The sequence below is a fragment of the Ambystoma mexicanum genome, chromosome 3p (genome assembly GCF_040938575.1).
Source record: "Ambystoma mexicanum isolate Mex_15411 chromosome 3p, UKY_AmexF1_1, whole genome shotgun sequence".
Classification (NCBI taxonomy): Eukaryota; Metazoa; Chordata; class Amphibia; order Caudata; family Ambystomatidae; genus Ambystoma; species Ambystoma mexicanum.
Window position 1 is genome coordinate 914,129,540 of NC_090925.1, and position 25,855 is coordinate 914,155,394.

At 46.6% G+C, this 25,855-nt stretch overlaps 1 protein-coding gene across 2 annotated transcripts in view; it reads right to left on the reverse strand.

Annotated features, from left to right (window-relative positions):
• The window catches only part of LOC138581104 (signal-regulatory protein beta-1-like), a 465,646-nt gene that overhangs the window by 85,283 nt on the left and 354,508 nt on the right, over positions 1 to 25,855 (reverse strand). Inside the window, exons 5-6 of one of the 2 annotated variants that reach the window (XM_069652181.1) lie at positions 23,673 to 23,756; positions 21,122 to 21,490 (exon numbers count right to left, since the gene is read on the reverse strand). In XM_069652181.1, the coding sequence (XP_069508282.1) occupies positions 21,122 to 21,490; positions 23,673 to 23,756 (453 nt within the window). The remainder of the gene's footprint in view (positions 1 to 21,121; positions 21,491 to 23,672; positions 23,757 to 25,855) is intronic. The other variant, XM_069652182.1, reaches the window with a different exon arrangement.

A 25,855-nucleotide genomic window follows, 5' to 3' on the forward strand; every position in this document is an offset into this window, starting at 1 on the left:
AAGTCCTTGACTTCACCATATAGCATAGGGCTGGGGCCAATCTTAACAATGCAGATGAACTTTCTAGGAAATTTAACATACTAGCAAATGGTGATAGAAAGGCAATCATTAACTCCCCACAGGGCTATCTAGTGATGTGAAATCTAGCATCCAGACAACTGTGCTTTACTCCCTGAGTGTGATTGGCTGGAATCTGGAAAGGATCATGAAATGTTCTTTTTCTCACGTTTAGCTCTGTTCAGGAGCTCAAAAAAAGAATGTGTGAGATCGCCTTGTTATGATTACAGGGGATTGCAAGAATCCACATTGTTAAAATGGATTTCGATATTTAACCCTGGTGGAATGGTTATAGGATGTCACTCTAGTTATGGTGAGCATGGAGAATCTGAGAGTTTAGCCAAATACGATCAAGTAGTATGGAGGACAGTCAAGGCTTTGGGAGTCATTACAAGGTTGGAGGTAGCCATGGTGCTATTAGCGCCATGGCTACCCCCTTACCGCATAACAGGTCCATGTTCCCTGAATGGGGAATTACTGGGTCATTCCAACCTTGGAGGACCCGGTATTTCCCCATTCAGGGAACCCATCCCCATTCCCATTCGAGCCCCCATAGGGCTCAATGGGAATGGGGACCATGCTAACAACGGGCCTGTTAATAACGGGCCCGTTGTTAGCATGCTGGTCCTTTAGCGGCTCCCACTAAGGGCGCCTGGTAAAACCAGGCGTCCTTAGCGGGACCCGCTAAAGGAGCTCGTAATGCGGCGGTAAGGGGTTAACGGCACCCTAATGGCGCTGTTAACACCTTACCGCCAACTCGGAATGAGGCCCTTCGTCTCAGGAGAGTTTGAGTGGTCTATGGCCTCAGTGAGATGACACGGAATAACATAAAATAATTCTGCGTAGACAGTCAGTGGGCCCCATTACAACTCTGGCGGTAGCCGTGCCCTTCTTAAGGGCACGGCGGCCACCAGAGTTGCATTTTTTCCGGCACCCGCGAATGGGCAAGAACCGGGTCATGCCAAGCTTGGCGGAATCAAGGGCCTCCCAATCCCCATTCTGCCCCATGGGGCTGGATGGGGATGTGGAGGTCGGATACACCGGCACATACAGAGTTGTGCCGGTGCATCCGGCATGCTCTGGTCACGGGTGCCGTTACACCTGCCAGGAAAAACCTGGCTGGTGAAACGGCACCCGCGAGCAGAGCACGTAGTATGGCTGTCCGGGAACTACGGTACCAGCATGCTTACCAGTACCGCAGTTCCCGGACCGCCATGCTTGTAATGCGGCCCAATGTATACAAAATATAACTATTTATTAGGCCTTGAAGAACACACTAAGAAATTAAATTAGCAAGTTGTATTATCACTCAAAACCATCACAAATATATACATTCACCAGTAGGTTCACTTATAATGTATCAATCAATAATAAACCAGGTACGTAATTAGATGCAGCTACAATGAATAGAACCAACACAGTCCCGATTCCCGTTCACTTAAGAAGTCCAGCCTTAAAATGTAGGGGGGCTAGTGCCCAAACATCACAGGTTCCAATACATGTTTCTCCAGGGAAGGTATTCTCAAAGGGATGCAAAGGGCTTGTGGTGGTGATTTAAAACTGTTCCATAATATTTAAAACTTAAATAAGTATGTGTCCAAAGACAAGTAATTACTCCTTTCGCATGGATTGTGTCCTCCCACGTATTCCTCATCTTTGATATTCAATGTGCAGCTTCAGAAGAGGACCCTCTGCAGCAATGCAGTCGACTCAATGTCCCTCGAGGGCCTCCATCTCCAGGATGATGTCATCAAAGGCATATATAGCACGGGTAGCACCCGTTGGCTTTAGTTCTGTTTCTCTGAGTAAGTTTATGCTTCGAGAACTACGGCGCACTTCTTATTTCATTAGCGAAATATGCAAACATTTCTTCGACACCGACTACCCCGAAAACCGGGTTTAAAAAGTGTCAGGACTGCAATTCCAAGATGTTGCTTACCGATCCGCATCGGGTATGCTTGTGGCGGCTTGGTGTGGAGCACAAGACCTCGGCCTGTTTGAAATGTCAATCGATGACCGGAAAAGCTCTGAAGGAGCGTAAGGGGAAATTGACGTTAGGTAGATTCCCTAAGAAATCCCCATCGACTACCCCATTGAAGAAACCTTCTTCTGGCAATGCGAGAGGCGACTGTCCTCAAAGAAAGAAGGCAAAAAGGTCCAGGCCGAGGAGTGGCTCCCACCACTCCTCGTCGTCATTGAGGAAGTCAAAGAAGAGGCACCATAAGTCATCTACTTCGACGTCCTCGTTCGACTCCTCTCCTGAGAGAGCTATATCCTATCCCACTAAGGCCTCCACTCCTGCTGAAAGGAAAGCGTTCAGGCTAGAAATGCTCAAAATATTTGAAAACCAGAAACCCTTGATAAGCCATGCTCCTATTGCGCCTTCTAAAGCCAGTAAGGAAAGGGCTCGAGCCAAATCATGTGCGCCCTCGAGCCTGGGACGAAGGCCAGATCCACATCGAGAGCCGTCGAGTCATAGGTCGAAAGGCAAGTCGAAGTCGTCGACGCCATCGACGCCAGCTGTGCCATCGATGCCAGCGGGCCCCTTGACACCAGTGGCACCATCGACGCCATCGAAACCTTCGGTGCCATCAAAGTCGAAAACATCTTCATCAAATACATTGACGATTCCTCGAGCATGAAGCTCAACATTTCTGAAGCCTTTGACACCTTTACCAGAGAAAATATGTTCTCCTTTACCAAGAAAGGATTACTTTAAGTCTCTAACTTCTATTTATGAGGACAATGAGCCATCTGATGATGATGCACCATTGGTTTACAGTATGGCACACCAAATGTCCTTGATAGTTTTATATCAGAGGAATCCAGGCTGAAGGACCCATATGAAGATTTGCAAAAAGCAAGTGGAGTGTACACGTCACCAGAATTAGAATTTGGTACGCTGAACATGCAGATGCCTCATACAGGCAGTTGATGTCTAAGGTAGTAGATTAACTGGGATTGAGCAGACCTGCCCTTCCTTTCGAGCAGGATGATCTTACAGATATCCTAGATAAAGGTCCTCAAAGGGATCCCATTTTACATTTCCACATTGCTCTTCAGAAAAGGGTAAGTGCCAATTGGGAAACAGCAGAGTCAAGTCCAGCAGTAAATAAGAACTTGACAAGAAAATACCACTCATCAAGTAGTGACCCCAACTACTTATCAAAGCAGCCTACCCGAGAAAGTCTGGTGGTGCAGGCAGCAACCACAACCTCAAAACAAGCATCTTATCCAACCATCCCACCAGATAGGGATGACAAAAGGGTAGATGCCTGGGCAAGAAAAGTAATTTCTGCGGGGAGCATGGCTCTTAAATCAGCCAACTCCACATGTGCCTTGGCAAAGTGTTCATACACTCTGTGGGACTGCATTTCTATGGCGGCTGAGAATATTACTGAAGGGAGGAAAGAGACGGTATCTTGGCCATTGTTAGGGATGGCAAGGAAGACATGTGTGAGTCTCTTTAGTTAGGTCTGGATTCTGCTGACAGCATCAACAGAGCCATGGCGGCAAACACCGTAATTCGCAGATATGCATGGTTAAGGAAATCTGGATTTGCATCAGACGTGCAGTCTAGACTTCTTAACATGTTTTTTGACGGGTCTCATCTTTTTGGCAGCCAGGCAGCCGAAAGCCTTGAGAAGCTGCAGACATCAAAGGAGAGGAATGGCTGGTCAAAGAGGCCAAAGAAGATTCCCTCGTGGTGGACGAGGGAGAGGTTCAAAGTCCACTCAAGGAGCTGCGTCTTTACGGACAGCCACTGCTTCAGCTGCCTTAAAACCTCTCTGAGGTCCTGAGTCACAACACCCCTGTGGGAGGCAAACTATTTCAGCGTCTGAAAGAATGGCAAGACATTACTTTGGATGCTCGGGCATTAGAAACCATAGCCCAAGGTTACTGCCTCCCCTTCATTCGGGGACCTCAGAAGCATCCACAGGGGAGACATTCTTTAAAGGTTCCAGATCCGTTCCTTGTGCAGGAAATGTTTACTCTGCTAGAGAAATGTGCTATAGAGCCGGTACCTGTAATAGAGAGGAACAAAGGATGGTATTCTCCATATTTCCCAATCCCCAAAAAGGACGGAGGACTGATACCCATCTTTGACTTGAAATACTTGAACAAGTTCCTCAGGAGGGACAAGTTCAAGATGGTCACACTTTCTCAGATCCTTCAGGCCCTCCAACTCCAGGATTGGATGGTGTCATTGGACCTTCAGGATGCTTATTTTCATGTGCCAATCCATCTCAAGCACAGAAAGTACCTGAGGTTCGCTGTTGGAGGTTCTCATTATCAGTTTCGAGTTCTGCCATTTGGCCTGACCTCCACCAAAGGTTTTCACCAAACTGATGGCCGGTGGTGGCAGCAAGTCGCAGGAGAGGGGGGATTCAGGTCTACCCCTATCTGGACAAATGGCTGATCAGGTCGCATTGCCCCGAACAAGTCCTGGATCATCTCAATGTCACCTGCTGCTCTCACTAAAGACTGGGCTTCTCCCTCAATTACAAGAAGTCCCACATGGCACCATCTCAATACATGCAGTTCATCGGTTCAGTACTAGATACATCCTTGGGAAAGAGCTCGCCACCCGAGGTGAGGGCTCCAGACATTTTGCAGATGGTTACCAAATTTCAGAGTGCCCAGCGTCTCCCAACCTTCGACATTTTAAGGTTGTTCAGCCTCATGGCATCCTGCATTTTTTTGGGCCAGATGCTCACCTGAGAATGAGATTCCTTCAGTGGACTCTCAGGACACAATGGTCTCAGTTCTCGGGCAACATGTCAGACCTACTTCAGGTTCCAAGCAGGGTCTCCTGTGGTGGGCCTGCAAGGACAACCTTCTGAAGGGAGAACCTTTTTGACAACCATGGCTGGAGATAATAGTAGTGATGGATGCCTCGCTCATGGGGTGAGGAACCCCCACCAACGATCTGACAGTCAGTGGTCGTTGGTCTCTATCAGAGTCCAAACTACACATTAATCTTTTGGAGCTGAGAGCAATCAGACTGGCACTGAAGGCTTTTCTGCCCTCTTTTCAGGGAAAGAATGTCCTGATAATGACGGACAACACAGTGGCCACGTACTACCTCAACTAGAGAGGAGGTGTAGGGTCACTACCACTGTGCAGAGAGGCAATGAAGCTCTGGTTCTGGGCAATTCAAGAAGGAATCTCTCTGTCGGCAGTTCACCTGGCCGGAGAGAAGAACACACCGGCAGATGCTCTGAGCAGGCAGAGTACAGTCTCCCACGAGTGGGAGCTAGCTCAGGATGTCCTTCAAGAGCTCTTCGCCCTTTGGGGAACCCCTCAAGTGCATCTGTTTGCAACCAGTGTCAACTGGAAATATGAACTGTACTGCTCTGTGGAATTTACACCAAGGGGAGCTCTAGGAGACGCGTTTGTGTTGGACTGGGAGTTTCCACTCCTGTACACGTTTCCTCCAGTCCCCGTCATTCCACACGTGATCAGGAGGTTAAGGAAGTTCGGGAAATCCATAATCCTAATTGCCCAGGATTGGGCCAGGAGGATGTGGTACTCGGACCTTCTGGACATGTCCATCTGCCCTCCAATACATCTTCCCCAAAGAGAGGAACTTCTCTCGTTAGAGGAGGGTCGGTTTCTCTATCCAGAGGCCACGGCATTCAGCCTTCACGCATTGTTTCTGAGAGGCTTAGGTATAAGGATTGGGACCACCCGGATGACGTAATGGAGATTTTGCTTTCGGCCAGAAGGCTAGAAACTAAGTCTTTGCACTGCTGCCGTTGGAACAAATTCTGCAGCTGGTGCATGGAAAAGAATGTGGACACTTTGCTATGTAAAACACTGGAGGTGTTGTCCTTTCTGCTTTACCTAGCCAATATGGGGATCCGGGTTGGAACAATTAAAGGCTATTTGGCAGCGCTATTCATCTTCAAGCGCTCGTCTGAAGAAACTTCATATTTTAAGATACCACTGGTAATACAATTTCTGAAGGGACTTACTAATGTGTTCCCTCCATCTCCTTTTCAGGTTCCTGTTTGGAACCTTAATCTGGTGTTAAAATTTCTCCTATGTGCACCATTTAAACCACTCCATTCATGTCCCTTAAGGTTACTAAAATTGAAAACCATCTTGTTGGTGGCACTTGTTATATTGAATCCCATATATTGAATCTTTTATCTTGAAAAACTTTATAGTGAATGTATTTAGGGTGGGTTAAAGGGTTACATTTTTTTGGGGAAATGGTCGGAATGGGTTTTTAGGGGCGGGAAACAGGTTTTTGGGGGAACCCCCCCAAAAAATGCATTCACTATAAAGGTTTTCAAGATAAAGGATTTGATATACGGGCATTTGTTATACATTACCTCGATATAAAGACATGTAACCCACTAACTTTAGTCCATGGAGTGAGTGAGTTGCAGGCACTATCATCTAAACAACCCTTTACAGTATTGCACAAGGACAAGTCCCTCATTTTTGCCTAAGATCATTTCAGATTTTCATGTAAGACAAAAGATTGTATTACCCCCTTTCTATCCTCCACCTCATCCTGGCAAGGAGAAAGAGGGGTTGCACAGATTAGATACACTTAGGGCTCTAAACTTCTACATTTCTAGATTGTCCAAACTTTGTCTGGATGATCATCTATTTATAGGTTATACAGGTCACAAACTGGGTCAGGTTGTATCTAAGCAGACCTTATCCAGATGGATGATTCTAGCAATTTCAGAATGCTACAGTCTGGCGGGCAAACATCCTCCAGAAGGCTTGAGGGCCCATTCCACCAGGGGCATGGTTACTCCTTCTGCTCTGCAAAGATGTGTTCCTAAAACATGTGTGAGGCAGCTATGTGATCTACAATACACACTTTCATGAAGCATTACTGCCTTGATTCTTCCCTAAATCAGGATGGAAGCTTTGGAAAAGCTGCCCTCCATTCTGTTCATGGAAACCATTGATAGCTAAATTCTTACTCCCTCCACCAAAACAAACACTGCTTTGGGAATCTATCAAAGATGAGGAATACGTGGAAGGACACAATCCATTCAAAGAACAAGTTCTTACCCTAGGTATCATTCTTTCGATTTGGATTTTCCTCCCACGTATTCCTCATTGCCTTCCCAGCATACCTTGCAGTAGAATTTCCCATGCTATTACAGCTTTCGCTCCTTCAGAGCCCAGTACGGTCAAACCCGTGTTGATGTGGTTTGTTCTACTGAAGAATGGCATGAAAAAACAGAACTGAAGCCAACAGGCGTTGTGCTTGCTATATATGCCTTCGATTACATCATCCCTAAAACGGAGGCCTTTGAGGGACATCGAGTGGACTGCATCGACGTACAGCACCCACTGCTAAAAAAAACAATCCGAAGCAGCTGAAGCTGGATATTGAATATCAAAGATGAGGAATACGTATGAGGAACATCCAATCAAAAGAACGTTACCAGGGGTAAGTAACTTGTTCTTCTATCCCAGTCCCAAGGCTAGCCCAGAGGTAGGATACTTGACCCAGGTTTGACAATCAAACGTAAGCACAGAGGGAGTTAGGGGACAAGGGCTTTTCACCCAGTGTTACCCTACGGAGGACAGGGTGTGTAGGAACAGTTATGTTTACTTACCCCCTGGCTTGATTTTCCTATGATGCACTGTGAGTCATCCAGGAATTTCTGGGGACACAATCTTGCGTTCTTTGTTCGGGTGATGGGGCCTAGGTGTTGTGGGTTCCAGTAATTCTTTCTGTCAGGAGCAACTTTAATTTGCAATACCAGAACCATGAAGAATGCACGCTGTCTCAGTGCAGACCCATTCAGGACATTTTACAAGATAGAGGAAGGCAAGTTCCCATGACGGTCACCACTTGCAGGTGGCGACAGGCATTCTTCCAAGCATGGTCACAGAAGCAGCTCCAGCACAGTCTCTTTTGATGCTAGGAAACTGAAATTTGAGAAGGCGACTTATGGCACAAGCTAGCAACCACCAAAGTTCTGAAGCATAATGCATAACAGCGATGGCTTCAGTGAGATAGCCCAGGAGGCAGCTGGCCAGTCCACCAAGCAGTCCAGGAACACTTCTGAAGGCTCTGGGGGCATGCAACCTCGATCAGGGGTCGAGACTAGTTTTTCCCACTAGTCCAAGTGTTGAAGCACTAAAAAGGGTCTTGGAAAATAAGGCAGAGAAGCAGGGCTTCACAGGACTAATCACTGGGGAAGATGCTGGTCAGCTGCAGAAGTCATCCATTGGCTGCTCTTCTTCGTAGGAATCTTGGCTCCAACACAGACCTGAAGAATGGCTGCAAGAATCCTCCTTGTAACTAAAAATGGAACGGGAAACAGGTTTGAACCCACCAATGGTTAGGATCTGCACCATTCAAACAGCCAGTATTTTTTCAATCAGGGACTGGTTTCACATCTTCCTAGCAGCAGACAGTCTGGCATCAGGGGATGTGGACTGGGACCAGACAGTCCAAGCCCCCAACCCATGGCTCTCACACACAAAGGCTCACTACCCCACAAAAGCAGCAGCTGTCCTGATGTCATGCGCCCAGGCTGTTGGCGCTTGTGGCAACGTTGGCGACTGCACCGCCATGGACAGTTCCACCATGCTGCTCGCTTGTACTGCGAGTAGTGGTCTAGCGTTTTCCATCATGGCGGCCGGAATGTACTTATTCTAGGTACGTCCGACTACCGCTGCCTTGCAACCGACTTACTAGGTTTCTCCTTTTCAGTGAAGCGCTTGTTTATTTCCTTGCTACGTGCCATACCGGAACGACTCTTTGTTTGTCTTCCTATTTTTTCCTCCTGCTCTTTCTCGTGGCTCGGGCTTCTGCCCGCTCTCTCCGCCCCCCTTCCTTTTCCCTAGCTGTGCTTACCACCTTGGGGGTCCTTCTTCGGAACTCCTCCGCCTCTTTATTCTCTGTCCGCTTTTCCACCCGTCTCACTGGCCCATCCTCTCCTCCTCTCCGGATCGCCTGGCAGCTTTCTTCCACGGCGGCTATCCTCCACCTCTTAGCCGCAGTCCTCTCACCGGGCTCCTCTCTGTCCCTTGGGCGGACACTACTTATTCTTGTCACAGGCATAACTACAGGGTTGCTCCTGGAAGTCTCCTATTCTGCATGCTCTGGAACTTCGTCGGACTCTCTTCAAGCACCACTTCTAGCCCAGAGGGCTTCTCTTACCCAGCACTACAAGGACACTGCCTCATAATTCCCACAGGACTCTTCGTTTTTTTTTTTTGCCTCACAGGCTTTTTTCCCCCCACACCGGCCTTTTCCAGGAGAGCGACCACAGGGCTGCATCACACTGGCGGCCACTGTGGCTTCCTCCCGAGAAAGGCACATTCCTCAGAAAAAAGAAAAGGATTACATTTCCCGACGACACTTGGAACAAAACACCTCTGAGTCAAGTGAATCAGGTGAGGTGGAGGCGAAAGGCAGTGGGTCGGGGGAGGATCAGCAGGAATTGGACAGTTTGTAATGCCTGAATGTTAGAATGGCTACTGCCGAAAAAGTGCAAGAGCTCTTGGCAGCCGTTCAGGGGCTATCCCAAGAAGTACAAGCCCTGAAGACCGAAAACACTGTGCTACGGCAACTGGTAACAGCACACAATCCCCACCCTGCAGAACTCCCTCCAATGGCCTTATCATTGGGCAAGTTCGATGGTGATCCCAAGAAAGTAAAAGAATTTCTGGAAGCCTGTATAGTGTATTTTACTTTCAGACCCCATGCATTCTCTGCCGATCAGGCACGGGTCGAATTTCTAATATCTAATATGACAGGCAACGCTTTGGCCTGGGCTACCTCTCTGGTTACAAATGCTGATCCGATATTACATGATTTTGGGGGCTTTCGGGCCCTTTTCAAACAGACGTTTGAACGCCCTGAAATCACATACACCGCCTATGAGGATCTACTTGATGTCCGCCAAGGTTCGTCGGACCTGCTCACGTACATCACCAAGTTTAAGACCTTGGCCGTGGAGGCAGGATGGCTGGAGCAGGCCCAGTATGCAATTATCCACCACAGGTTAAAGGAAGAAGTAAAAGACGAGCTGGCCCGATCACCAAGACCGCCCTCATTTTCTGATTTATTACCCTCAGTTCTCCAGATCGAGTATCGTCTCCAGGAGAGAAGAACAGAAAGGAGAAGACACTGCAGCAGATATTTTTTCAGCGATCCTCCACCCACTCCCTCTTCCACGCCTTCAACACTTTGAGATGAACCCATGCAAATAGGGGCAGCCAGGGCTCCCCTCACTACGGAGGAAAGATTTCATCGCAGAGAGAAGGGGCTTTGCGCCTACTGCGATCTGACAAGCATCTTCTCAAAGACTGCTCCGAAGTCCCACCTCACAGATCGGGAAACGGTCTCCCTCGGTCCTAAAAGGGATGGGTTTCCGAGGGTCCAGTTCTAGTGTCAGTACCTACATTTCCATTTCGGTTTCCTCTACCGATGATCAAGAAGACTCCCGTTTGATGGTTGTGGCTGTTCGAGTCTGCATAGACCATCAACAAGTAGACTCCCTGGCACTTTTGGACTGTGGGGCGGCGAGTAACTTTGTTGATACCATCTCAGCAGACAAGGTGGGTCTCCAGAGACTTGTCCGCAAGGATGGACAGAAGGTGGAAGGAGTCGATGGATCACCTCTTTCATCGGGTCCCATCACTCATACCACAGAGGAATTGCAGGTCACTATCTTCCAACATACGGAGCAGATCAGGTTTGACATTATACGCGCATCCCATTTTCCTCTCATCTTGGGTATCCCATGGCTCAGAAGGCACAATCCTCATATCGACTGGGCGAAGAATCAGTTGAGCTTCGACTCTGTCTTTTGTAAGCAACACTGCCTTTCCAGCACCGCTTACTGCGAAGTTCATACCACAGCGATGTCTCCTGGAGGTACAGTGGGAGTACATGCATTCCCCCCGGACTGGGCTCACTACCATCAAGTGTTTGTTGAAAAGACTCCAGTAGAATTACCTCCGCACAGACCGTAAGGATTGTGCGATAGATCTGGTACCTAACGCTTTGGTTCCATTTGGACGCATGTTTTCACTCTCTCATGCAGAGAAACTGACTCTGCGGGAGTATCTGGATGCAAATCTACACCATGGTCTCATCCAACCTTCTAAATCACCAGTTGGGGCATCATTGTTTTTCATACCAAAGAGGGATTCAACCGAGCTCAGACCCTGTATCGATTATAGATGGCTAAACAAGGTCACAATACGAGACCGCTACCCGATGCCCTTGATCAGTGATATCATCGAGGCGGTGCAGGGGGCCAAGGTCTTCACCAAGCTGGACCTTAGGAGTGCACACCATCTGCTCCGAATACGCCCAGGAGACAAATGGAAGACAGCTTTTCACACTCTTTTCTGCTTTTATGAGTAAAAGTTGATGCCGTTCGGACTGGTCAACGCACCAGCAATATTCCAACGATTCATGGACAGAATGTTCTCAGATCTCATGTTCATTTTGGTGATTGTGTATCTGGATACCAGGTTTTGTCAACCAACTTGCAGGAGCATAAAGAGCATGTACGAGAAGTCTTGAACTGCCCCCAAACCAATAAGCTACTCGCCAAGCCCGAGAAGTGCTTATTAAGGGATTCTTCTATTCCCTATTTGGGATTCATTCTGCCGAACAAGGGATAACAATGGATGAATGGAAGGTCTCTGCCATTCTAGACTGGCCTGCTGTTACTCTCACCTGGTTTCCACAGGGGCGTGGATCAGACCCGGACAGCTGCGGTCTCCACCAACGTGATGCGTAGTGCAGAGATGACAGTCTGGACTGGCCCGCCTAATCTTGTCTGCTGGACTCGTAGAAGTATTCTCCTGCAAGTGGAGAAAGGGATGTAGCCACCCGTGGACTTTAGTGATGGCCTCCCAACTGTTCTCGTTCTCCCCACTAATCACCTCCGATATCCCCTCTTGGTAACCTCACCGTATGTTTTTAAATGATGAGCTCTTCATCCTGCATGGCATGCAGGGGCGCATAGATACCAGTTACTTCACTGGTTTGAAGGTACTGGAGGAGTTCCGGAGGAATATTGACTCCAGTGTCTATAAAGTTCAAAGAGTTCAATATGTCCGATGTTCACTCTTGTTCCATTCCCTCATTAGGTTGCAGCTGGGTCCAAAAGAATATTGCCTGGAGGCAGCTGATGGCGTTCAGGTAAGAGTCTGTATTACCAAACACTGTCCGGTAAAAGTTGCATGAGTTTAACTTGCTGTTTTCTCTCGCTTTATAGGTGCAGCATAGGAAGATGCGGCGAATTAAAGGATAATACCTCCGGTGGTAAAGCAGGTAAGCCTATGGTGGCAAGAGATTGTCTTTGTCCGTTTTCTCGGCTCACCTTGTTATTCCTTTTGTTTTCCCCCCAGGTGCTGGGTTTCGACGAAGAAAATGATGAGGCAGCGCTGAGTCGAAAGATGCGGTGGACTGGTGAGTATAACGTGGCGTTGCTGCTGGCGAAGCGACGAGTGTTGAAATAATGTACTTTCCAGGTTCGGAGCTGTGCTGGGTCCGGAATCAGGTAAGGAATCAAATAATGTCCGTGATCTAACCACTTCTCCTTTCTTTTCCTTTTGTCTAGGAGCTCCGGATTTGAGGCGGGCGTGGCAGAAGACTGGATGCTGACTTGCAGACACGGTGAGCGTTACGCTGCTGGATGCAGAATAACACAAAACATGGGCTGCTGTTCGGGCGTGGTTTAAATAGCCTGCAAAGTAGTCCCAGGTAAGAAGTTCCCCAGAACCACACCCGAGTGAAAAATAGTCCCTGTAATAAAATAGTCCCATCCAGGCCTCATGTTGGCTTGGACTTATTTGCAGCATGGTCTGCATAAGGTAAGTAAAGTCTATGAGCCTGGCGCCTATGGCGCCAGGACTGATTTCTATGATGAGCCTGGCGCCTAAGGCGCCAGGACTGAATCCAAACAGCCCCCAGCCGGGGCTGTTGGGGTTTTAATAAGTATCTGGATGCCTGCTCCCGGGGCTGATGGACTCGATCCGGATGCCCGGGGGTAGGCATCATGACACCTGCCCTGACTTCGATCAAAGAAGTTCAAAGGTTTCTAGGCCTGATGAATTTCTACAGAGGTTTCGTGCCAGGCTTCTCCGAAGTTGTGCTACCGATCACCTCCCTACTTAAGAAGAACTCAGGGCTGTTTCAGTGGACAGTACAAGCCAATGACAGCTTTCAACATCTCAAGAACCTGTTCTGCACGGCTCCCATCCTAAGACAACCTGACCAAATAGACCTTTCATCATGGAATCTGACGCTTCGGCTGCAGCCATCGGAGTGGTCCTGTTGCAGGAGGAAGGCAGAATAGAGTATTCCATCGCCTATCTGTCTCTAACCCTCACTGCAAGCCAACGCAATTATTCTGTGCTAGAAAAGGAACTTCTGGCAATTAAGCATGTGTGTGAAGAGTGGCGTCACCTCCTCTTTTTCTTATCAGGACCGACCATAAGAACCTTCGGGTCCTGCAGTCCATGGATTGTGTTAATTCTCGGCAAGCCAGGTGGGTGCATTTGTGTGCTCAATATGATTTTCAGATCACTTACCAGCCAGGTAGTCAGAACACCCTAGCGGATCCCCTTTCCCGCAAGGGATCCTCAGATGGCACACTCAACCACCCTCCGGAGCCGTTCTTCCCTAGGATTAAGATCCTGGCCCACATAAGTTCCTTCTTACAACAAGTCAAGGATGCCACTGACCTGGATAGGTCTTCCCGGGCCAACCAGCCGGTTAGTCAACTTGAGGAAACGTAAGGGCTATGGGTCCGGAACCACCATCTATACATTCCAACAGGACCCCTCCATCGGAAGGTTCTAGGCTGGTGTCACGACAAGTTGGCAGGCCACAGAGGACAGGCAAGGACATTGGACCTCATTGCCCGCACCTTCTATGGGCCCATCTTAAGATGTGATGTTAAAGAGTACGTGAGTTCCTGTTTCGTCTCTTCCATGTGCAAATACTCGCCCGGAAAGCCGATTGTTCTGTTGAAACAGGATTGCCTACCTTCACGCCCATGGGGTCACATTTCTACTGACCTTATCGTGAACCTCACGGCATCCCGATCTTGCACCTGCATCATGGTCACTGTGGACACCTTAACCAAGATGGCCCATTTCTCTCCCCTTTCTGGACTCCCCACAGCGGCTGAGATGGCAGAGGTGTTTGTTAGGGATATATTCTGCCTCCATGGCCCATCACAACTTGGGCGGTAACGGTAACGCTATTAGCGCGGGCGGTATTAGCCCTACCGCCGAACTCCCCGGCTCTAATAGCGCCGGATCACGAGTTCGGCGGTAATGTAAGTCCCCATTCCCCACTGAGCCCATTCGGGAATGCCCCATTCCCCATTGGGCTCAATGGGGAATCTTTGCGCTAATACCGCCGGCGGATTTCCCGCCGGCGGTAATAGTGCAAATTTTCGGCGGATTTCCCCCCAGCTCAGAGCTGGGGCGAAATCCGCAAAGCCCTGATTCGGCGGACCGTTAAATCTGGCAGTAATAGCGCTAACGCCGGATTTAAGGGTTACCGCCGAAGTCGTGATGAGGCCCAAGATCACATCGGGGTAGACAGTACACCTCAAAGTTTTGGAAAGCCTTATGCCATCAACTCAGCAGAGAGAGAGCGCTGTCTTCAGGCTTTCATCCCCAAACCAATGGGCAAACTGAAAGACTAAACGCCACTTTGGAACAGTATCTTCGATGCTATAGCAACCAACAACAGGATGATTGGGTGTCCGTGTTACCCACCGCAGAGTTCACGTACAACAACATCAAACACTCTACCATAGGCCAGTCACCGTTCTACTGTACCTATGGTCTTCATCCTCGCTCCATATTTCCCGGTGGTGCAATAGCTTCCCATTTATCCGCCATTGAGGCTTTGTTGTCAAGAATCGCCGAAGCTCACAAGTCTGCTAAGGAAAGCCTTGAAGCCAGTTTGAAGACAAACAAGGCCCAGGCTGACCGACACCGTAGAATCTGTCCCAACTGGTTAGTCGCCTCACAGGTTTGGCTCTCCACCAAATTCCTGCCCACTGGGTCCGTCCCTCTAAACTGTCTCCTCGCTACTTGGGTCCTTTCCCCATCGAGGCCAGGATTAACCCAGTGGCTTTCAGGCTTAAACTGCCTTTTAATCGCAAACGCTTTCACCCTGTCTTTCACTCTTCTCTCTTGAAGACTTTTGTTCGAGACGCTTCTCGTCGACCTGTCCCTAGCTGTAAACACCTGCGAGGCGATCGTGAGGTCGAACATGATGTATCTTGCATATGCGATTCACGTTACCACCGGGCTCGCCTTGAATACCTGATCAGCTGGAAGCCAAGATCGGAGGATTCCTGGGAACCCGCTTCCTTTGTGCCTGCCCCTGCGCTGCGTGCCAGGTTTCACAGGGCGCATCCGGGCAAACCTGGTTTTCCCGGGACTAAGAGGGGGCATACTGTCATGCGCTCAGGCTGTTGCCGCTTGTGGCAACGTTGGCCACTGCACCGCCATTGACAGTTCCACCCCGCTGTTCGTTCGTACTGCGAGTAGCGGGCTAGCGTTTTCCATCATGGCGGCCGGAACATCCTTATTCTAGGTACGTCCGACTACCGGTGCATTGCAACAACTTGCTAGGTTTGCCCTTTTCGGTGAAGCGCTTGTTAATTTCCTTGCTACGTTCCATACCGGAATGTCCCTTCGTTTGTCTTCCTATTTTTTCCTTCTGCTCTTTCTCTTGGATCAGGCTTCTGCCTGCTCTCTCTGCCCCTCCTCTTCCTTTTCCCTAGCTGTGCTTACCTCCTTGGGAGTCATTCTTCGGAACTCCCCCGCCTCTTTCTTCTCTGTCCGCTTTTCCGCCCGGCTCCATGGCCCTTCCTCTCCGGATCGCCTGGCGGCTTTCTTCCACGCCAGTTATCATCCACCTCTTAGCTGCAGTCCTTTCACTGGGCTCCTCTCCGTCCCTTGGGCGGAGACTACTCATTATTGTCACCGGCATAACTACAGGGTTGCTCCTGGAAGTCTCCTATTCTGCATGCTCTGGAACTTCGTCCGTCTCTCTTCAGGCACCACTTCTAGCCCGAGGGCTTCTCTTACTCAGCACTACCAGGACACTGCCTCGTAATTCCCAAAGGACTCTTGTTTTTTTTTTGCCTTGCAGGCTTTTTTCCCCCCACACCAGCCTTTTCCGGGAGAGGGGCCACAGGACTGCAGCACACCAGCGGCTACTGTAGCTTCCTCCCGAGTCAGGCACAGTCCTCAGTAAAAGGAAAAGGATTACCTTTCCCGACGACGCTTGGAACAAAATACCTCGGAGTCAAGTGAATCAGGTGAGGAGGAGGTGAAAGGCAGTGGGTCGGGGGAGGAATTGGACACCTGAACAAGTGCATGACCTTATATGGGATTTCCTAACCTGAGAGAGCAGCAGGAAGGCCAAATTGCAATTTGGCAAAGCCGGCCCGTGGATTCATTTAGCTCACTTATTCGCCTGACAGACGGCCATTGCTGTCACTTCATAAACTCACTGGAAAGTTCGGTTTTGTCTCCTCCCAGAATGGCCTACAGATGGATACCTTTTATCTGAATTTATGAGGCCCGCTTGGAAAGGAGCCAGGCTGTTCAACCTGAAGGCCTCGCCTGTCACATTAGCAGGTTTTTATAGATGCCTGCAGCCACCTTTTGTTCAAGGGGTCATGTAAATGTTTCATCCTGAAGAAAGTGGCGATAATTATATTTCCACCGAAACGCTTGAAATGCGTCCAGGTCCATAGGATTTCTAAGATGGCCACACAGTAATGATTGGTAGCGCATTACCCAGCATAGATCCTTTGTGATGTTGATCCCTTGTTACTTGTACCTAGGTGATTTTGACCATCTTACATTAGGAGTAGGAGGCCTGTGTTATTTATAAAACAAACGGCCCTGAGTGACCTTATATCTCATTTCGTTTTTCATGTGCAGTTTTGATTAACTGATTCCTTGCTGCTTTACTTCTATTTTGTTTTTTGATTTGTCATGTTAGTTTGAGATTTAGTCATCATTTGTATATACTAGTTTTATGTAATATGGTTGATCTATTATATTGTATCAAATACATTTGCAATGATTTGATCTTTATTAACATGCCATGCTAGTTTGTTCTTGACTTTTTCAATTCTGTCAAACAATTCCAAAAATATTTGTGATTCTTATTCAAACCAGATTTTGGTTTACGCTGAGATAGGGTTATTGCTAGTAAACCAATAAAATATACAGCAAATAACGAAATGAAGGCATTTAAGTAATTGCAGTCTTACAATCATTCCTGGTGGGAACAGTTCTTTGGGTGTTGGCCAACTTTTGTAGCCATTCGCATTAAACGCGAAAGTGCGGGGTGTTAACGCCACTGTACCGACAGTTTTAAATTAAACACTAGTCAGGTTCCCCATGACAATGAGAACATGACAAAGGAAGTTAAGCTGAGGGCTTTTACATCACTTCAAAAAAGAAAGGACCGGTTTAAAAAAGAGCAAAAAAGAAGGATGTCTCATTAAGGTCAAAAGGAGGGAACGGTGCAAAAGAGAAATTCTTAACACACATGCCCTGGGTTTGCCCAGGAGAATGCCCTCAACAGTATGTGTGTAGTGGCTAGCATTAATAGGCTGATTACCAAATTTTGTAATAGTATATTTGAGTATGATTGGTGTTTAGGGTTATACCTTCTAGTTTGGCACAACAGTGACATACTACTGCAGGAACTTTGTGAACTGGTGGGTTTCGATCCTTAAGCATACCAGAGAGGTGGTCAACCCACATACGGAAGCCCTGCTCCTGTTTCATTTGGACTCTTGAACATCTGATGGCAAAGTTCTTTGACTGCCTTATGACAAAATGAAACTATGACGTGTGCTCCTTTCTTTAGAACCTTCACAGAAAGATTGATGGTCCCCCATGGTCCCTCTTCCCACCGCACAACAATTCCTGGCACTCCTTCACACCTTTACAACCCTCCACCATACACACATGCATATGTAGACATCGTCTCGACCAAATTGAGTAGGGCAAAATTAAGATGTTCAAAAAGAAGTCTATGTAACAACAGAATACCTTAAAGCCATGTCATTCAAGGTCGGAGGATGCTAGTGATATTGATATTGATACTTTATTTCTATCGCGCTCATACACAAGTGTTTCAGAGCACAACAAGCCAAGGGAGGGGAACAAAGTAGAACAAAACAGCAATCTTGCTAGGCCCAGTGACATTGAGAATGCACAAGTGCATGGGAGAGGGGGAGGGGAATAGTACATGGAAGGGGGGAGAAGTGGAAAGTGCGAAGCAAAAGAGAAACAGATAAATAACACATAAATAAATAAATAAATAAATAAATAAATAAATAAATAATAAGGGCAACAAACAGTGGTAATGCAGCCAGCAATTTGCAAGTGCTAGGTTTAAGGCAGCAGACAGGGTAGGTCTGATAAGTGCAGGAAGAAAAAGGGGGGGCTGTATGGGTACAGATACAGACCCCAGTGCAAGGGGTGGCCCGGAGGCAGAGCGGGAGGGTGGCAGGCTGGTCTAGCCAGTAACATTAACAATGAAATTCCCAATGCTGCATTGGGAAGTTCATTGTTAATGTTACTGGCTAGATGTATCATACTAACTCTCTCCTGCATATTACTCACTTTGTAAAACCCTATAAAAACCCTTAGGTGTCTGTGCTCGGGGCCCCCATTTTTAGGATAGAGATACTATGGCAATTTCCCTGTCCCTTTTCGCATAGTTGTATGGAAATACATCTTGTCTCAGTATTTGCTACTTCCGGTTGCTTATTGGATTACCTGGTAATGGGTTTGGGCTTCTACAGTGCCATTTTAACAAATCTCCAAGAAACATGCCAAAAACTGTGGTGTTTTTTGGAATGACCTGTGAGAATCCATCAAGTGGGGCCTGCGTTCAATATAAGAACAGGAATCCCACAACATATGTATCCCCTGCAATTTCTCAAAGGTCAAACTTTGCTCTCACCAATATCCTGAACTACTAGATGGATTTGCCCCAGAATTTCGTAAGGAGCTGTCTTCTGGTCCTGAGAGCATGCTTTCATTTATTAAGTGCAAATCCATTCAGTGGTTTGCTCTACTTCTGGACAAAAGTGGAAAAATCGTGTTAGACAAAACTAGGAAATGTAAGCGGACCCCAGAGTTGATTCCAGGGCTCTGACCTCCAATTGGTGTTTGCGTTCCAGAAACAAGTCAGTGAATTTTAGTAAGGGCAATCAGATTAGGTAGCAGTACAACAGCCAATAGGTTTCTGCCTGTAAAGGTTTTCCCAGTGCCCATTATTATTCGTGCCAGACTCTTTGCAGGGTCCTGAAGTCCCTGCACCGCAAACATTTAGAAACGTGGCACATGACAGTACTGTAGGCGCCTGCCGTGTTAGGTAGCGTGGCGGGGAAGTTTCAGAGTGGTGGGATAAGGCAAAAAAGGTTCAAATAAACTACAGACCAGGTCCAAGGTGGACTGTTTATGGCTGCCCAAGACATGGCCAAAGGCCTTTCTCCATACAACGTGGACACTGGTTATGGCCTCTGGCCATGCCCAATGTACACTTTGGGTTTGCTTGAGGGTCTTACCCAGTGGGCACATCGACTAGCTGGGTGTGCCTACGGCATGCCCGAAAGGTATGGCTGGCAAAATGGCCACAATGCATGGTCACAGGCCATGCCCAATTGGCACACGAGGGTCCTGAAGGAACCTGAGGCACGCACGTAGGGCATGTTCTTGCAGAATGGCCACAATGGATGATCATAGGCAATGCCAGGTGAGCACTTGGGGGTCACAGGCATGCCCACATATAAATTGTCTGGCTCGGGTGCCGGTCATTTCGAAAGCAAAATGACCAGTGGCCACCGTTGCATACCATGCCGAGGGGTGACAGTAAGGATATTAGTATAAATCAATAAAGAACAAAAAAACAAAGAAATTCAATGAAAAGACATGCATAGTTTTCCAAAAATGTCTTTGAGATTCAATGAAAAGTATATGGTTAAAGGAACATTTTGGTTGCGGCGCAAAACAACAACACCACTAAAATGCACTAGTTATGTTCCACTTTGTACTGATCATGACTTAGCACATGCCATAAACACGAGGAACAAAAGAGCTAAGAAAATAGCAGCAGTAAAACAGATTTGTAATGCTATTTTAATTTTATTTGAGGACCAACACAAAAAGTCCAAATGGACTGTAACCATTATTTTCAAAGGCTGATTTTCCATGTCAATTTGCAATCTGAAAAGTGATGAGCAGTGCATGGCAGTGGCAAAGCTATGATTCCTTTTGTAGCCATAACTTGCACATGTATGGGAAGGTTTTATTTTGCGCTGGAACCACTGCCCTTGTGATAATGGACATATGTCCACCATTTTTTCAAACAGGCAATTTCTTTCTGTGCAATGTTCCTGATTTGTCACATAGAGTACATGCACATATCAAGGCCATCTTTTCTTTTTCTGGGACACCGCAATCTCTAAGAGTAGAGCAATGTCCTTCAAGAACCTCCGCCCGTCCCCCCTCTAATTGAGCCCTTGTTGTACAAGGCCAGCAATTGTACAAGCCCAGCAATCTTCTTGGGCAGCAAGGTGCGATTTATTTTTTGTGTGAGTTGAACGAGCTCTAAATTAAAGCACAAATACATGAGCTGTCTTGTATTCATTCTATGTTCCAATGTAGGAAACCACAGAGGATAGATCTGTCACCAGGCCGAATGCAGGGAACTTGAGCAGACCCACCTTGCACAGTTCCTAGATAAGAAATTAAACCAAAATTGCCCACCACTGCACTCTGCAAAATGGAAAAGGCATAGCTGATTGTATATATGGCTGATTGTAGGGATAAAGACCAGATGTGGCTAGCTTCAGTTTCATTGTAACAGAATCTGGGTAGATTAGCCCAGCACCAGGCAATACATAAGGAGCCAAGCCACATTAATCAGCACAAACCAAACATAATAAACCAGAGAAGAGGTACCCATTACCAGAGCCAACACGAGGAATGAGAGTAGTCTGCCAAATCAAGGTTCTTGGTAAAGAAACAGAGCAAAACATACCCAGAACGAGGCCCACCCTGTACTTCTCAGCCAGCACCTTGTCAGCACTCAGGAACCTGCATACAAACTCTGCTCCATCATCCTCATCCTTGGAAACCACAAAGATAAGCGAGGATGTGAAGCTCCTCTTCATGCCGCACAGGCCATTCTTCTCAAGGTTGCTGCTGCATGAGTAGCGGTCGCGGTTCACCAACTCTGTATAGTCCTCGGACCAGCGGTTCACCTTGCTCTCCCTGATCTCTGTCTCCTGGCCCTGCTTCTTGATCACCCATAGAGCTGTGATATTGCCAGGAACCCTGCCCTTCATTGAACAGTCCAATGTGATGATGCCACCATCAATCCAGTCGTTAAGGGACACTATGTCTCCCACTGCATGGACAGAGAGAAACAAGAGAAGTGTGAACATGCTAGAGGGCACTCAAACTCTCTAAGACTTAGCAGTGCCTAAATTCATCACACATACATCCCCATACATTATTTTATCTGCATACTCTACTGAACCATTGTACTCTGCTCATCCACGCAGGTTCCCACTGTCTAAAATCTGTTATGATCACGGTTGACAGCATAAAAAACATGTCTTTGAAAAGACCGGCCAACACATAAACCCCACCTACCAAAACCAACACTACCCTATTGACATTCTTCATAACAAATTAAACTTTGTGTACATTTAAAACCCGTCTTGCAGAAATGTATTTTGTTCTTGTATCAAACCTTGGAAAACTTGATTAGAACTTCATCAGCCCCTACCGCCATCTTTTTGCATACCCCAAAACTCAGATCTAGAGATTCTCATTCAAAGGCCAAAAATGTATGTATGATTGGATATCAAAATACCCAGATCTCTGTGTATTACCCCATACTTCAAACATAAAGAATCATTATGTTGATGGAATTCTTTCAAGAACCTTTGATCAGATACTCTTGTTTCTAAGATTATATTTTAGCATGTTGACAGAGGTTCTTTTCCTTGTTCATGTTCTTTATTTGTACTACCGACTTCAGTTGAAGACATGGCAATTATGATTAAAGAAATTCATACGTGGAAATGACACAGCAAAAATGTTAGAGTAATCCCATCTCCGTATGCCCACTAATCAAAATCCATCTACAACTTGGACAACATGACTCTACTCCTAGCACCAAGTGTACTGTAAGAAAGCCTAACCATTTCTTTAAAAGAGACCTCCACAAGAGATAATTTGAAATTGGGAGTATTATAACGAAATTGCTAGATATGCAATTAAAGACATTTGTATCAGTGGATGTAGGAGGATGTAGGAGCTTCAGATTACAAATTTCAATCTTGCGCTGAATCATGCCAGCCAGAGGGATAATTTAAAAGTAACAACTACTTTTGCCTCCTTTGATATTTGATTTTCGATTGAGGTGGCAGCAGCTCTCTGTCTCATCTAAAGAGCAGACCTCCTTATACCCCATCTCTTTCCTTTACGTCCCCCTGTTTCTCTCACACTTTATCAGAGACTGAAAGAACCACAATCTTTACTTTTGACTAATGCCTTGCTTCATAAAAGAAATGTCTTCTGTTTAATGGTGCTATGCCCTTACTAAAGACCCCATTTCCCACCATACTCTGAGGATCGTAATTGCAAGCACCTTAAAATGATCAACTGGCCCTCATTTATGGATTCCACGATGGAAGAAGCAACCTCTGTTACTGGTGAAAAATGATAAGCACGCTTATCAGGTAACATAGATTATGTTTGAATAGCTTCTCTCCCCTCTGTAAAGCACGTGGCAGGAACCATTCTCCCTTTGCCTAAAGTGTTAGAATTATCCAGCCCAACCATTGGCTGCATGCTGGCCTCCAGCAAAGTACAGCCAGTAGGAGAATGGACTTCAGTGATATTGAGAAAGGCAATTTTCAATAATGTCCATATTTTGAGACTCCCACAAGCAATTGCATATCTGCCCTCAGCACCCTGACACCTCAACCCACACTGTACCCTTCCCATTCTGCACCCAAAGCACACTCAGATCTAAGGCTACTCGTATGGCCGTTTGTTTCCTGTGTCCTCCACTGTGTCCACCCATGTAGTTCCTGTCACAGATCAACTTGTTAAATTATTTACCCAGCAATTTGTCCTAAAGCACCAATTGGACTACCCAACAGAGCACAACTCCAATCCTTGAACCAATGTTCACTTTGAATACAGTCATTCTTTGCAATGCCTCCACAATTTCCAATTGAGTTAGTGCCCAGAATATTAACAACATTAAATTGTAAGGGACATGTGGGGAAATATACGCTTGGGCACAAGTACCAGGACAAAGTACAGCAGCCAAACAAATCAGGCAATTTCTTTATGTTTAGCAGGGACAAAATGCAACACAATCTGAGTCAAGCCAGTTCTGCAAGGTCATCACTGACTCATTGCAGAAGCCTCAGACCATATCTTCATAGTCATCACTGACTGACCACAGGGAACTCTGTGGAAAAGATTCCAAGCCCACCAATGAATTGCTGTCCACACTTAAGCTACAGACATCACTTCAAACCTAATTTCTTACATGCATTATCTCTTACCTCTTCTGCGCAGATTGCTGAGAACTACCAGCAGCAGCACGGATCCAAGTATATACCACACCCAGTCTGGCAGATGAGGAGAGACTGATGGGAAAAGGACAACAATATCAGAGGAAATACTGGATAAGAGGTACAAAAGACACATGGATAAAGCCTTCCTTACACTGTAGAGAGCTAGTAGCTACTAGTGGTGAAACAAAAATGATAAGGTGGAAACCCCAATGGATAATGGTTGCAAAACCCATTGGCTACTGGTGAAGGGACACACCTGATGCTGTTGAAGTAGTCAAATGAATATTGGTGGAGGAGTACCACATTAATTGACTAGGCAGGCCAGTCGATGATGGAAGTGCACAATTAGATATTGGAGGAGGAGCCCACTGAAAAATCCTTAAGGGATCCAACAGAATTTGGCAATGATGCCAAATGGATAATGGTATTAGTCCTGATTAGATTCTAGAAGAGGAACGAAACTTTAGTGGTGTAAAGACCCAGAAATTACTGTCTGAGAGACCCAACAGATACTGTCCGGCACACCCAACTGATACATGTGAAGGAGTGCAGTGGGTAATGGTGAAGTAGCCCACTGGGTACTGGTGTGGGAGCTTGTCACGAATTCTAATGATGGCTGCTAGAGGGTCCCAAAGAAATTGGTAGAGCAACTAAATTCATACTAGTGAAAAGGCTGAGCAGATTCTATTAGATGGGCACTTTATCTAAGGGCAATTTTTAGAATGCACTCTTCGTTTCAGGGATGTGGCCCTATGCAGTTTGTTCCCTAACGTTCTTGCTTCCATCCTACCATGTTGGCCGAGGACAGTCCTCTCACATTCAGTGCAGCAACTAATTCTTCCACCTCCTCTACACACATGCGGATGGTAATTACAACTCACTCTATTTGCAACAGCGTATTTGTTGCCCCGTGTTAAGGCACCCTCTCACCTCATGTTGCTAAGAGTACAAACCTGTCACTTGTGCATTGCTATATGCTACTGCCACTCGGCTGGGAGGAGTGACACCTAACTCCACATGCAATCCTGGCACTCCTTCCTCCCGCCTCTCAGATATATGGTTCTTCATGTTGTAAGTTGAGGGCTGATACCCAGTGCTGCCTATGCTGTGCCTGCTTCATCTGGCACTCTTTCTCTTTGTAAAGTGCCTGACCAGAGACCATCTCTTTGCCCATGTGAGATGATGACGAGTTCCCCAGTTGCCTTTCCTCTCCTCGATGAGCGGGTAAATAAAGCTCCTGCAGTTACACCCCCCAGAAAATGTTAATTGCATATACAGGTCCAAAGCTAATTAAGAATGGTTTAATTTAGCAAAAACACGTATGTCTCGAGGTCACCAAAACATTACACCCAGTTATCGTGAAGTTACCACCCAAAAGAGTTGAGTATTGAATTACATTTATAAATCCCTTACACACATTTTTATTTCTTTCATTTTATATGCTATATTTTGAAAAAGGTTGATGTTGCATTCCCCCAAGCTAAGTTTATTAACTACATATTGCGTGTGGTATGTATAAATGACGGCAGAAGGTCATGCACTTTGAACTTTGAGGCACAAACGAGAGAAAGAAATCAGAGTTTAAGTTATACATGTTTTACTGCATTTTAAAGAGGTATCTACTTGATTTAGGGATGCAAAACACTAAAATATTAATACAGGGAGGAACACAAATTGAACCCTTAGTGTTTTGAGGGGTGCTCGATCCTCAGATTATGTATCCGGGAATGTTTGTAAGGGTGCAGACTTTGCTCCGCTAATAAACACAGAGTTGCAGTTTGTTGCAGGGGAGCCAATCTGATTATGGGGGAGTCCAATGTGGATTTAATTTACCATGACAGAATTGTTGAAAACTTTGAAATGGAGGGGTGAGTGGCTGTGCGGTAACAGAGACCTTCTAAAGAACTCTGTAAGTGTGACACATGTGTTTGATGGGGGAACCAATATCAAAACCTTTGCATCTTTATAGGTGCTCGATCGTCAGACTATTTATCCGAGAACCCTCGGCAAGAGTGGCGGTTGGAGCAGAAAGGTATATGTGGTGTGGGTATTAGGGAGACCACTTTCTCACATGTGAGCTCAGGTTATGAGAACAGAATAAACTCGGAATGCCTTATTAAAAAAGTTCGACAAGTGGTAATGATTAGAAAGAATGTACTACTCCTCTTTGC